The following is a 15,308-nucleotide window of genomic DNA, read 5'->3' on the forward strand; positions in this document are numbered from 1 at the left end:
TGTGTGTGTGTGTGTGAGGGGAACAGGGTCACATCACAGGAGAGTGAACTGCCTGTCAGAAATCATAGCACATCAGCTGTCTTAACCGCGGCTTGTGTACTGCATCATCACTGTGTATGTCACGCGACTCTGTTGCCCTTTCGGGCTTGAACTGATGGTAAAACTAACGACATTATTAACTGTCTTGATATTTACTTTGAAAGCTTGAAGCTCGCGATTATGGTAAGGGGCGTTACATTTCCGACGCGTGCTTGTGGTGTTCGGCCAATCACAATGCACTGGGTCAGCTGGCCAATCAGAGCAGACTGCGCTTGTCAAAGGAGGGGGCTTTGTTGAAATCGACGTGTTTGAGAGAGGCGGGGCATAGAGGACCTACATTAATGTACAGTATTTGAAAAATAATGTGTTTTTTGAACATTAAAGCATGTCAACATATTCTGTTACACCAAATACACAAAATAATGATCTTTAAAATAGCATCATATGACCCCTTTAATATTTAAAGAGTGGTCACATTAGGCAAAAAAGTCAGTTGTCCATTGTCAATATTGAAGCCAATAGTGTAACCATGCAGCTTTCTGTTGGTCAACCCAGCAAATTTTGTGTGACCAGATTGCCAATTGCACGGACTCCTATTGAAATGACTCAATTTCAGTGGAGAAAAGTCGCTGAACAACGTTCAGTGTGACCATGCCATTAGAGTTTGAAATTTGTCACTCGTCTTCACTGTATTAATGGTGATGCTTTGGTAAAAGCACCATTAAAGGGGTCATGAACTGAGAAATCAAAATTCCCTTGATCTTTTGACATATAAGAGGTCATTGTACTATAAAAACGTCCTGCAAGTTTCAGAACTCAAACTTTCTCATTAGTCTAAAATCAGCCTATATTGAAGCCAATCTGCCAAAACGACAGGTTGTGGAATGTGCCGCTCTATGACATAAAAGTGTGGCTAAACACCGCCTCCGCGGAAGAAGATCAACGTCTGCTTCTACAGTACAACACTGCCTGTTTAGCTCCACCCACTGATTCGTGCGTGTAGTGTAAATAGCGAGAGAGGTAAATGCAGGTCTACACAGAAACCAAACAATAAAGATGGCTCCGAAGACAAGACGCTGTGCAGTGCCACACTCTTTGCATTCACTTCCTTCTGATCCCAACATTAGGAAAAAGATGGCTCCGAAGACAACAAGACGCTGTGCAGTGCCAAGATGTGGAAAAACAGTCTGCATTGCCTTCCTTCTAATCCCTACATTAGGAAAGAGTTGATGAACTTTATTTTTAATGAAGTTCCAGACCGCGTCAGTAAGAACTTGGTCCTTTGTTCACTTCATTTCACAGCGGATTCATTTACAAACAAGGCACAATTCGACACAGGATTTTCAGAAAGATTGAAACTAAAAGAAGATGCTGTGCCGACTATATTGGATTTGGATTTCACTATTGCTTTGTTTGTTATTACAGATCGTTTGATATGTACTGAGTATTTATGCATTTTTAACCTGAATCACAGCAGCATCCATCTGTGAAGGATGTAGGCTGTCAAACATACATAACTGTTAACCAATCATAGCAGTGGGCGTTTACTTCCGAGTCTACAATCCACCACACCTATTCAAACAGAGCGTTCCGATGAGGGGGGTCAAAACAGGACAGAAAAATAGCCTATTACTTCTAAATTCTGATGTTTTTTGATGTAAAACTTTTGATACCATTATAAGTGGACCTCAGAGAACAGTAAAAAAAAAAAGGCAATTCATGACCCTTTAATGATTCTTTAAAGGGGTCCTATTATGCTCTTTTACAAAGTCTTGATTTTGTTTTGGGGGTGTACTAGAACAAGCTCTCATACTAGGTTGTATTTTTCACATATTTTACATTATTACAACACCTCTCTCCCCAGTCTAGCATGAACGGCTCGAATAGTTCCTGAATCAAATGAAGGCCCGCCTTCTGAAATACGAAATGTGCTGTGATTGGTTAGCTGGGCCAGTGTGTGGTGTGATTGGCAGCGCCTGGTCGGGAAATATCATGCTCCTTACCATAGCCACCTGCGAGCTTCAGTGTAAATATTGCGTCAATATCAAATCAGTTTGAGCGCGATTTAAGCCCGGATGATTGTAACCACTCTAAGTTCGTCTGCCTTGGGAAGGCTAGCGTGTCTCCGACATAGTGATAACACTCATTGCCTTCTCTAGTGCAGCTCAACCAGGTCTCGTCCCATTCGTCGATATTTGTGATATCACAAATCCCGGAAAATATGCGTTGTAGTCCAAACGAGTCGTTCGTTGTAGTTTTTGAAAAGTGATTTCTGTTAAATAAAATATCTCCTTTTGAAGTGGACTTTGAACTTTGTAACTTTGCGGATCTTTTTTATGCTCAAACAGCAACATTACAGACTAACTAAAGTTGAAAAAGTGAAAAAGCATAATAGCACCCCTTTAAGAAAGTTGTATGGAGCGAGAGAACATGACTTCAAAATACTGAAAATCTTAGAAGACTTACATATAGCATTAAGAAAAAGGCCCATAGTAAAGGCCTGAGAGATGAAGAGAAGAAAGCAGAGAAGGATTAGAGTTGATGTGTTTTTATGAGGTGTAGTCTGTACCTTATGGAGCTCTAAACAGGCCCAGCTGTAGCGAGATCTTTTCTGGATCACACAGAACCCCATAGACACAGATCCACAGAATCATGTAGCTGTGTACACACTCTGAGTAAAACGACCCCCTGTAGATGTGCCTTCACATAAACAAACACACTCAGACTCATTTGAAGCCTAATTTGTTGTTTCATGGTTCATGTTGTTTCAAAATGAGTTTGGCACAAGTGTTCGCAAAGTGTTATGTTTATTATATAATGAAGTCCTATTCTGTTTTTCTGTAACTTTCATTATATGTTTATTATATAATGAAGTCCTATTCTGTTTTCTGTAACTTTCATTCTTCCTCTCTCTCTTGTCCAGATAACCGGATGATTAAAGTGAACGGGACACGGGAGCCTCTAGAATTTAAATCCCATCAGTGGTTTGGAGCCACAGTCAGGACCCACAAAGGCAAAGTGGTGGTAAGTTATGCTCAGAATCATAATCCAGTTAAAGACCCTTTACAGTCATCCTCATGCTGGATGCATGCTTCTGTGCGTTCGTGGATGCGGTGGGAAACTCTACTCTTTATCAGTAAGTAGCTGCCCATCAATGGGTTTAATGCTGTTTTAATAGCATTAGTCTTTCATTCATGAATACATGGGAGCCAGAATCAGAGTTTCATTCATGAATGCATGGGAGTGTTGTTTTGGAGAAATGTTTTGATAGGAAATGTGGCTCTATCCTGTTACTGAGGGGGGTTTGGAAAATGTTGATTTGAGGTTGACCATGCGAGGTGGAGAACTGCTGATGTTTGAAAGAATAAGCCCAGAGTTATTACATGAGGGAAGGCATGGTTCCCAAATGTGACTGTTGTTCTCCAAACAATCAAATACGGAAACATTTTGCTCTTTCAAATGCTTTTATTCAGAAAATTACGGAAGATGGGATTTTTTTTTTTCATCTCCAGCTCAGTCCTAAGGAGTGTCTTTTTGTTCGATCTACACCTATCAGTGCTGTTATTTACAGTAACATGGTGTTTGTGTGGTTCTGTAGGCTTGTGCGCCCCTCTATCACTGGAGGACCGTGAAGGTCAGCAGTGAGATGGATCCAGTGGGAACTTGTTATGTGGCTGTGCAGAACTTTAGTGCCTATGCTGAGTATTCACCGTGTCGAACCAGTGAGTATATCACACACACACACACACACACACACACACACACACACACGTATTCCTATCATTATGGGGACATTCCAAAGGCATAATGTTTTACTGTACAAACTGTATTTTCTATCCCCTTACACTACCTTCCCCACAAGGTCAAAATTTACTGGATTTACTATACTTCTACTATACTACCATACATTTGGTCCCCACAAGTGTAGTCTGGATGAATACTACACACACACACACACACACACACACAAACACAAACAGTGACATAGAACCAGTGAACATGCAGTTAACTTTAACTACTTGCAAATTTAAGTTTAAGCTTTATTAAAGTTCATACGGTTACATATAACTAGTTGACTTTTTTTTTCCGATGGCTAGCCGACGAGCAAAAATGAGTAGTCGTACCAGCTCTCCTTTACACACAGAATCACAGATTTTTCTGCTGCTTCTAGGGCTGCCCAGTTGTGCCAGTTGCCATGGCAATTATATGCCCTGCTGTAAACAAAGATCAAAGGAGAAACTCACATGTTTATTTTAATGTAATTTCCTGTACTTTAAAGTCTCATTCACAGTTATGGTAGTTGATAATTTACTCTAATTTCTTGCCGTCATATCAGATACACACATTCTCTTAGATTTACATAGCACGCACATACACGTACTGAGACAGTGTGTATTAACAGTTAGTGTAGAGTGAAGTGGTATATTAATAATAATAATTGTGCCTAATATGTTCTGAGGGGAAATTATTATATGACACATGAAGCCATAATGACTGTGAATTACTTTCCTCATTCTTTGTCAAACAATTTCAAATGCCAGCCGTCTCCCTGGCAGGTCAGCTAGGAGTCCCTGCCAAGACTCGGGGCAGAGATGTCCAGTGTTGATATAATCCAGCTTGTGTTCACTCAGCAGTGGACACACTCATGTATGCATGAATGCACACATTTGCAAAGACAGTAGTATTGAGAAAATGTGAGAAATGAAATACTAAGTGAAGTCTGGCAGAGGAGTGAAAGAAGAGAAACAGGGATGGAATGAGAGAGAGTGTTTATTGTATTTTTAGAGAACATGACAAGAACAGGGGTTGGGATTTGGAAGTGATGTTCCGCCTCATTAACCCTCCCCACCGACTGAACGACACATTATAGCAATTACACACAGGACATTGGTCCTGGAACTACATTCCTGTCCTCCAAGGCTTGGGGTTTGAGCATGGTTGTGTTTGGGATTAAATACAGGGATAGGACCATAGGTGCCACTAATCTTATTCGGGAATAATATGAAGTGTGAACTTGTGAAGTCTACATTTCATTGCATCACATCATCCATTTACATAAATATTTTACACATTTGTCTTTAGTGGCTTGCAATACTGAAGTTGCTCTGATATTTGTAGATAACCCGGACCCCGAGGGCCAGGGCTTCTGCCAGGCGGGCTTCAGCGTTGATTTCACTAAGGTAACAAATCTCCCTCCTAAACCCTGTCTGTGTGTTTCATCTTTATGATTACACACTCCTGTGTTATGTGTTGTCCTGCTTTTTGTTCAAAATCTCAAAACATTCAATTCCAGTTTTAAATTGAAGAATGACTTTTAGACCCTGCTTTATGTATCACTTTGACCCTTCATTTAGTCAGGAAGAGAGCTGATTCCTTTATGTTCATGCCTTATTTCTTTTATCTCTACTTATACTCACTCTTGTGTGTAAATTAATCAGTACTCTTGTCAGTTGCTTGTAAGTCTTTCTCCATAATCCTGTTCAAAATGTGCAAGCAAACCCACAGAAATAAACACAAACTCATTTTTGAGGCCTGTGTCCTCATTTCTATCTTCTCTCCCATTTCCTCACTTGTTGTTTCTCCATCTCTCAGGAAGGGACTCTGGTTGTGGGAGGGCCAGGGAGTTTCTACTGGCAAGGTAACACACTTATCCTCGTTATTTTGTCTTTTCCATCATTCCATCCTTTTACAGAGTCTCTCTGAGTGAGATTGGCAGACTCACAGTCTCACAGGACCCCAAGAATCTCAGTTCCATCCAACAAACTGACCAGGCTGACCCTTCCTCCACCTTCAGAGCAGAAAAACAGACACTCAGAATGATGACACGTCACCTCCCAATGAGTCCCGTTACCAAAATAATCAGGGATTATCTGTGTGTTAGCGCTACCATTGCTGAGTCAGTTCAGCCAATCAGAGCTCGCCATTCACTCCTCAGTGAAGTGTTCTGCCACAGGTCACTGATCACAGATGGGTCAGTGATAGCGGTAATATAGCAGTCGTGATAATACAAGACAGAGAGAGGTCAATGAGTTGCACTTTCTGGTCAGTGGCTTTAACGTTGGCTCACCGTTAGAGCTGTAATCATCGCTTTTAAACTCCAGTGAAAGCAGGTTAACCAACACCTGCACTTCCTCACTTTTAGCCTGAATTATACGTTCTGCACAATTGGCAATGAAATATATCTAAAGAGAATGCAGAAATCTGTACACCTGCGTATGTTTAGTGGTGTTTATGTTAGGGATAAATAAATCAGCAAGTGTTTGGCCATTTTGAGACTGTCTGCATCGACTCATCTGGCTAATTAACAAAACTGGCAGTTCCTCTTTGAGTTTAGTTGAAAATCTACTTAGCTTTATCAGTGCCTTTTTACAAATTTAAATTGATTGATAAATAATATAATTTAGTTATAATTACTGTAATTATAATATTTCTAAATTCAAATTTTTGTATTATGTTGCTCGTTATAGCGACTCATGCTAGCTCGATATTGGTATCAAAATCAACCATTGAAAAACACATTTCAATCAGCTAGTTATTATGAGTGTGAGATTGTATGTGGTGTATTGAGATTCACATGGTCATGGTAACCTGGAAACATAAGGGAATTTAAAAAAAAAAAGTTATGGAAATAAAAAAAAATCCAACAGTTCTGAAGACTTAAAATGTAACAAATTTCTATAGTTGATTATTTTTGTATGTTTATGTTCTGCTCTAATATACTTAATTAGCCATAAACTGCCTTTTGGAAGTGCAGCATCTTTAAAAATTGTATAAATTATTTTTATAATTAGTGTTTATTCCACCATCTTGAATGACTGAAGAAGCGACAGAAATGCATGTGTCAAATCCAAAAGGCATGAGAAATCTTCATGAATACATCTAACTGTATTGCTTGAAGTGAAAGAGGACATTGCACCTCCTAAAAATGACCAAATGAGGCACAGCTAAATATTTTGTGGCTGGATGTATATGTGATTGTTTATGTGCATGGATTTGGATCATAATGCTAGATGTTGATTGTTGTGTAATTGCAGTCGTATGTTAAGAGATGAAAACAGATTTGTTCAATCTTCAGACCCCACACAGCCTGAACTCAGAGTCACAGCCCTTAATAAATACTGATAATACTGGGTTCCACGTCACGTCTCACATGTGTTCTTGGTTTTTGCTTGTAATGGAGAGACAGATGACTTGAGAAGACACAGAAATCTAATGTCAGAAACAGGGTCTCACTCTCTCTGTCATATACTTCATGCAGTGGACAAATACAGATGCATTAGAAGTTATGACCTACCTCTCGTTTTCGCTCCTCTCCTCTTTTCCCACACTCAGTCCAACTTAACCTTTGCCTTTCATAATTTTTTGGAGGAAAAGACAACAGCTTTCTGTGAGGGGAAAAAGTACCACATGTTGCGTCGTGTGTGTGTCCACAAAACAAATGCAAATGAATAGACAGACACACAGCTAAACACACACAGTAAGAGAGATTAATGGTTGGGGTTCAGGTCAGGCTGTAGCCTGGTAGTAAAAGAGAGTAATGTTTTTATTGAACTTGAATAACAAAAATGGAGGACATTCCTCCCACTCTCTTTCACATTCTTTCCTTCATCATTTCAGATCTTAATATGAGAACTTGCATCTGTGTTATTTTCCTCAGTGCTTGTGTAATGTAGAATGACAAATCTGAATGTGGGCAGTTTTTGACCGTTTTGGAAAGAAGTTGTTAATGTTTTCATTTTGGTGTCTTTCTGCCTGTTCAGAATTAAGCTTCCATCCTTGGTTCAAATCATCAATTAATGGGTCATTCTACAATAGCAGTGATATTTCCTGCTGGAAAATATTTCAAACATGAAGCTTATCAATCCTATATTATACCTATGCTACATTTTATTTTTTTTTTTCTTAAATTATTTCAGAGTCACAATAATTAATCTTAGAGAGATATAATAAATTAGAACGATATTACAAAAAAGATATCATTGATCTTAATATAATTTTATTACTATTGTAACTGAATATAATTATTTAACTAATCATTTTTAAATGTTAAAAACATACAAAGGAAATGGCATAAAAGATTCTAAGAGGAAAACAATATTTTTCTTTTAGAATATATATATATATATATATATATGCGTCCTGTATATATATGCGGAAAAACAACTTTATTGCTGTTTTTATTCCTAATATTTTATTGCATATGATTTCTATAGGAATTGTGTACTTTACAGTTTGTTTTGCCGTCTGAAAATACGTAACGACATCTGCCACCACAATTGTACAATGTCTGTGATGCACATCAACACACACTGATACAAAATCAGTAGGCCTATGTGGAAACTAATGTGTATTTGTGTGTGTTTAGGTCAAGTGATCACTGCAGGAGTTGCAGAAATATTGAACGGCTATTCTCTGAAAACTATTCTGCGTAAAGTTCAGGGAGAGAAGCAGACTGTGGCTGCATCAGACACATATGATGACAGTTACCTAGGTAAGAGACGTGTGTGTGTTTGCCTTTGAAAGGTAAAGATGCTTTATGGGACACCAGCGATTTTCTTTGGGGGCCCTGTTTATGGGTCAGAGGACCAGCCCTCAGTCAATTTAATAAACACACACACAAGCTTTTTTTGGTGGATGTTGCGGTAACCTCGACTCTATGCTCAGTTTGCTCAGTTTGGTGCAGAGTTTGTGCCTACTGATAACATTTCCATCTGGAACTGCAGACCTCAAAACACACATACACACACACAAATATTCCATAAATACACACTTGTATATCCTATGAGCATTTTCCCTTGTATGCTGTAATAATCATAACAGCTGGTCTGTCATTATAATAATGCAATTGATCATAAAATGACGAGATAAAACCAACATGAGTAAACATCATTTTTAAACTGACCCACTATGGTTAGCTGCATCAACTATTCCGATAACTGTATTCGCAGTTATTTTCTAATGTTCTCTTTCTGTGTCTGGTAGGTTACTCTGTAGCGGTCGGAGAGTTCACAGGTGATTCGGAACAAGGTAAGAACTTTTAAACCTTTTATATATGTGAGCGATACACCCAAAAAAAGATCAGTCTATAATCATTTACTCACCCTCATGTCATTCCAAACCTGCATGACACAAAAGAAGATATTTTGAAAAATGTCTAAATGGGCTCCAGTGTTGTTTAGAACTGTATGTGTGAACAAATTCATCCAAATATCTTCTTTTCCAATTTGTCACATGTTGTAATGTAGCAGACCTCTATCTCAGACACATAAACAAAGCTTTGCATCTTTTGTAGAGTTTTGTGTATGAATGTGAGTGCATGAGAGAGAGAGAGAGAGAGAGAGAGAGAGAGAGCTCTGTCTCTGTGTGTGGATTTGTTACTTACTGAGCTTTGATCGGACCCTTCAGCCTCATACCATAATTACAGAGTACTCACAGGATTCTGTCCCTGACATGCCACCCAGTGACAAACAGCCCATCTGCAGTCTGTCATCCCTCTCTAACACACGTGTGCGCCCACATCGACTCATAAGCAATCATTAGCATACCTATCCATCAGACAGTACCGTTCACAAAACCTTGCATCTTATTTACCAACTGCCTACAATTCAGCTTTAACAGACTAAAATAAATCTTGTGTGAATTATTATGCCATATAATAGAGTGCACCTGATGGAAAAGTACACATTTTAATTTTAAAAATATGTTTGTTTACAATTTCTACATTGTAAAAAGGCCAGTTAATGTTAAGGTGGAAATTCACTGTAAAATACTGTGACAGTGTTTCCAATATTGCGGGATGGTATATTGGTGACTGTATATTTCATTAAGTGATATAATGTTATATCTGTTACTGATACAGGTGCCACAATAGAAAACCACATAATGAGTCAGAGTTCATTGCAAGTGGCCTGTCCATAAAACATGGCCATACTTGCTTTTAAATGATACTTTCATATTTGCACAGGGTGATAAAACACCATCATGGTAACACATATGACACTAAAATAATGCAATAAACATTAACTAAATAATGCAGTAATTATCAGCTACATATCATATTATCACCCAGCTCTAATCTGCTAAATGTGACTATAAGGCATTGCAATATTAAGATATTATAAACATTAACATCATGATTTTATGTAAAGCTGCTTATGTACAATGTACAAATAAGAAGAAACAAAACTATTTAAATAAAATATAATCATGTGATTTGTCTGACAGGGACTTCTGTCCTTTTACTGTTTTTCACCGTAAATTGTATGGTACTGTAATTTAAAGATTTTACTTCCAAATTTTACTTCCAAACAGCATTTTACTGTAAAATTACATATAATTCCATGTTAATAGGAAACAATTTTTCCCTGTATTTGGTAATGTATTAACAGGTTTTGCAGAATTTTTTGTCTTTTTCTGTAAAAATGACATGAGTAATTCATCATATGGTGATCATGAAGTATGGCAGATTGCAGTAGTCTGCAGTGTCATCCACAAGTTAGCACTCAAAACTGACCTGCAAAATGGGGAATGGCGAAAAATTGTGTTCAACACCATTTTGAGGGGTATATGTGCTCTTTTACTTGATTTGCACAATTCCTTTAGCGAATCAGACTTTAAAACAATGCATACAGCATGCACAAATAATCAACGTTATCGGCAGTTTCAGTTCATTCTTCCCAGAATTTTCTCTCTGTCTTTCTCAGACATATGTTCTATCTGGTCTGGATTAGTGGTGAATCCAGAGAGGAGAGACATGCTGATCTCTTTTTGTCAGAATTTCATAAATGGGCTTTTGCTGTGGCGCACTTTGCGGTCAAGGAAGGCGGGAAATTTGAGGTGGTGGGGGGAAGGGTCAAGGACGAGCCGGCTGTGATGGGTCCCTGAGAGTCTGGGAGATTTCGAGTTAGAAACGAGGCAGACTTTTGAACGGTCCCTCTCCGATCTCAGTGGGTGGGACAGATCTGACAGACAGCCACAAACTCTCCCACCACATGACTATCTCCAAGATCATCCATCAGACCTCAGACAGCCTCTGTCTCCTCCACTATGTGTCTTTCTCCTCTCTGTCTCTCTCTTCTAAATATTTATAATAAATGAGTGACTGGCATGGTGTTGACAGAAAAGAGATTAACAACACTCACACGTCTCACCTCACTGTTTTGCCTGAGATGCACTAGATAAGTGGTTGTCAGTGTGGAAACGTTCACTCATACATACTCTTCTCAAAACAAGAAAAGTGTATGTTTTATTATTGTTGAGTACTGAAGCACATCATTTGTTTCTTCAAACTCTGCAAGTCTAAAATATATAAACCAGCTGGCACATATGTAAATATCTCAGGTATGTTTACTGTATGCCTTTCTTATGTCCTCTATGCAGAACTGGTAGCAGGGGTACCTCGAGGGGCGCACAACTTTGGTTATGTAAGTATACAGTCCTAAACAGAATTTGTTTCCTGTGTTTCTGTCATGGTAAGATATGGAATCAAAGGTCAGTAGTAAAGGTCAAGGGGGAAGGAAGAATGTGAGAAACATTTGAGAGGTTAGCCCACTTTTGTACTAAAACTGAAACATTTGTTTATTCAAATAAACAAAGAAAGGCTGTATGTTTTGCAAAGACTCTTATTCTGGTTAAAGTAAAACCTCTAAGTCACTGGTGGAAGTGGATGCGAGTTTCTCATCTGGATGTGATTTGCAGTCTTAAGAAGGAATTCCCAATTAGGGCTGTAGCATCTAGGACGCAGGGGTGTCCCCTTTGGTCCTCAATTAAACAGAATCATATTCAGCTGGATGGGTGGTTTGTGAAGCAGACAGTGAATTTGGGTCTTTTTTTACTGCATGTTATATTCTTGGGTATTAGCCATATGTGGCTGTTTGATTTAGGATCTCAGTCATACGTGTCCCATAAAACATCCACTAAGATTATTCTGGATGTAATTATTAGAGTGCTAAATGCCTAACATGAGGAAAATCACTCTGGTTTGGAGTAGAGGACAGGCATGTGGTCAAATACACAAGTCCTGCAGTACATCAGAATCATGACAGTCTGTCATGAATGGAAACAGTGTTTCATGAGCACTAATATAATCGGGCGTTTCTCTTTTTGTAGGTGGCTGTGATCAACGCAACAAACCTGACATTTATTCAGAATTTTACTGGGGAGCAGGTGAGTGACTGTCCAACCTTTGGAGTGTCTGGTTTTTGTTTTGTTTTTAAATTTTTTTAAAACATGTTATTTGTTCACTATGAATTAATTGCGGGAGTTGTGGGTCAGTTCTGAGTTCTAAGTTGTGGAGAATGCAGCAGACAGCCACATTCTGATTGATTGCTCCTCCATTGTAAGCCAGAAAGCTAAAATTAGGGTGTGAAAGTGTGTAGTGTGACTGCACTGCACATTTGGGTACATGTGAACATTTGATGAATTAAATGCTGCCATAATCAATAGAAATTGTACACAAACATCTCTTTTAAATGATTATTGTTGTTTTTTGGAGTTTTGCCTTCCACAGCCAAAAAAAGCACAATGTTTTTTAATTTATATATTTACGGTACGTCTTGACTAAATTGGACTAAAGGAAGTTTTTGAATGAGACATGAGATCTTTTTAACTGCATTCTAATGCAGCAGAAGATATTTGTCTTAGCAGTGTGTCCTATTTCTCTCCTTCGTCTCACATTTCTATTTCACATATGATTTTTTCTCGCAGATGGCCTCTTATTTTGGATACACTGTTGCAGTGACTGATCTAAATGGAGATGGGTAAGTCAACATGGAAATGAATGTCCAATTACATGTAAGGTCGCAAAATGGTTGTTCCATGCAAGATGTGGTGGTAAATGAGTAAGTCTGGCTACATTAAGTTCATTCTTATGAAATGTAAGTTTATCCCCATGAAGCAACTCAAAAATAACATTTTATAGTCGTAGTACTTAGGTGTTCCTCACGGTCTGCCTGCATTGAAACAAGACTTTCTTAGCTGTCTGTATTATTTGTTTTGAGCTAATTTATTTTACTACCTCATGCTGTATTTAGTTACATGGTGTATTCAGAACTAAATAGGACCATATAAATTATATGAATAGGACCATGAGGTTTTATATGGGTTTTGGCTTATTCAGACTCATGCTTTAAGCTCTGGTTTACTTGACCCTTGTTTAAATGCTCACATCGTCTAGGGGGGAATTTGATATGCATAAAATTGGTTTCTAATTTGGTCTTATGAGGATACAAAACTTTGCTGACACATCAGCGCCAAAGCTCCTTCTCTTATGTCTGAAATGCTGACATGTGTTTATGCCATTAACTGAAAGGCTTACTTACCAATGGTACATGGTTGAATACACTGTAAAACAGCAGTACACACAAAGAAAGAGCAGTTAAATGATACACCAGCAATGACCAACGTACAGAGCTCCTTACACTTATAGCTGTTGAAATGGCTCATTTGCTGGAAACAGGGCCAATCAGTCTTTAGTGTTGAAATCAATGTATCGTTTTTGTTATTTTTTGGCTGCTAAATGCTGAAATGTATAAATCACAGTGATTTATTTTTAGATATCAAATAACATAACTTGGTTATATCTGTTATCTTAGATCTAATAAGTCTGAGAAGTACAAATGTGAATTTTTCTACAATGTTTCATTCCATTTTATCATGGAATCCCGACACCATCTTTGTTGGTTTTAGTCCAGGTTATTCTCAGAATGCCCCGTTCCGAACTGTAAGAACATTTTGGTATTCCTCCATCGGTCCTCATACAGTCCAAAACACACTCCTAAATTCATATCTCCAAGCAAAACGTCTCTGTTTTGTATTATCAGCATTTATAAGATTTATACTTTATCCCCTGCTATGATACTGTCATGCGCTGGCTCGTCTTTGTCTTCTCTGATGGCTCATATTTTACAATGGTTCATTGGTGCACTTCCTTGCAAATATTGCTGTCTTGTAACCTCAAGGGTGACGTCTTGTATGATTCTTTGACTTCAAACATGCACTATAAAGCTGCAGGTCTTTATTCGGTTGTTAACCATCCATTCAGTTTCCAAGTAAAGCATCTTCAAAACAAATACATGTACAATTTATGTTACTTATGGGCCTCTAAAAATTCAAAACTTAGAGGTGTTTGTATCAAATTTGTTAATTTCTGTGCACACACAGTCTAGATGACATGCTAGTTGGAGCTCCACTCTACATGGACCGTGAGTTTGAGAGTAAACCGCGTGAGGTGGGCCGTGTGTACTTGTACTTGCAAGAGGACGTGCTTCTCTTCTCCCCTTCCATCACTCTCACTGGAATGCACCTGTTCGGCCGGTATGGAAGTGCCATCGCCCCTCTCGGAGATATCAACCAGGATGGCTACCTTGGTAAGTGTTCGTGTTAATTTGCTTTTAGGGTGTTGTGTTGCTTGATTCAAGAGTTTTTCAGTGAGACAGAGGTTACATATACACCCATTTCCTACTTGTCTTTTTTGTGTAGGATATCCTGTCTCTCTATCACACACTTAAAATGTACTGTTCTAGCCAGCCGGGAAGGGTAAAATTAGTGATTTGTTGCCCTTGTCTGCATTTTCCTGTGAAGAGTTGGGTGTGAACCACTCTGTTCTGTGTGTGTTTTGTTGAGTCTGCGGATGGAGGTCACGTGGTTTATATTCCTGTTGCTATTCAACCACTAGTATTGCAAAATAAATAAATAATGTTAAACAAAAAACTTATATGATTGAAAAATCTGCAATAAATCATATTTAAATAAATTAATAGTTTAGAAATTAATATTAAATACTGTAATAAATGTAAAAATAAATAAATTTAATAAATTAAAAATTATAAATGTAAATTCACCCCCCATAAAATTTATGATTTAAAATAGGCTTGCTGCGATAGACTGTGTTTTCGGTTATACCGGTGTTAAGCCGCAACACCGGTTACGTCATTTGTCTACCGCGGCACCGCCCCCCACCGTCGTTTTGATTTTTTTATAGTAACAAAAATCATTTAGCCTAGTTCAGTTAGAGGACAGACACGTTTAAAAACTAAACCTTGCTGCGATAGACTGTGTTTTCGGTTATACCGGTGTTAAGCCACAACACTGGTTACGTCATTTGCCTACCGCGGCACTGGCCCCCACCATCGTTTTGATTTATTTATAGTAACAAAAATCATTTAGCCTAGTTCAGTTAGAGGACAGACACTTTTAAAAACTAAACGCTCAATGCAGCGTGCCGAACCGTGCGCGAACGACAGTGCACCACGGAGCAGGAGTCAGATTTT

At 38.4% G+C, this 15,308-nt stretch overlaps 1 protein-coding gene across 1 annotated transcript in view; it reads left to right on the plus strand.

The window, feature by feature from the left end:
* LOC107681583 (integrin alpha-8-like) overlaps positions 1–15,308 on the plus strand; it is an 84,199-nt gene that overhangs the window by 9,999 nt on the left and 58,892 nt on the right. The window contains exons 3-12 of the mRNA XM_016477895.1: positions 2,963–3,063; positions 3,638–3,761; positions 5,158–5,219; positions 5,632–5,677; positions 8,405–8,530; positions 9,022–9,066; positions 11,419–11,462; positions 12,148–12,204; positions 12,745–12,797; positions 14,200–14,405. Of these exons, the coding sequence (XP_016333381.1) occupies positions 2,963–3,063; positions 3,638–3,761; positions 5,158–5,219; positions 5,632–5,677; positions 8,405–8,530; positions 9,022–9,066; positions 11,419–11,462; positions 12,148–12,204; positions 12,745–12,797; positions 14,200–14,405 (864 nt within the window). The remainder of the gene's footprint in view (positions 1–2,962; positions 3,064–3,637; positions 3,762–5,157; positions 5,220–5,631; positions 5,678–8,404; positions 8,531–9,021; positions 9,067–11,418; positions 11,463–12,147; positions 12,205–12,744; positions 12,798–14,199; positions 14,406–15,308) is intronic.

The sequence above is a fragment of the Sinocyclocheilus anshuiensis genome, unplaced genomic scaffold (assembly GCF_001515605.1).
Source record: "Sinocyclocheilus anshuiensis isolate Anshui unplaced genomic scaffold, SAMN03320099.WGS_v1.1 scaffold2178, whole genome shotgun sequence".
Classification (NCBI taxonomy): Eukaryota; Metazoa; Chordata; class Actinopteri; order Cypriniformes; family Cyprinidae; genus Sinocyclocheilus; species Sinocyclocheilus anshuiensis.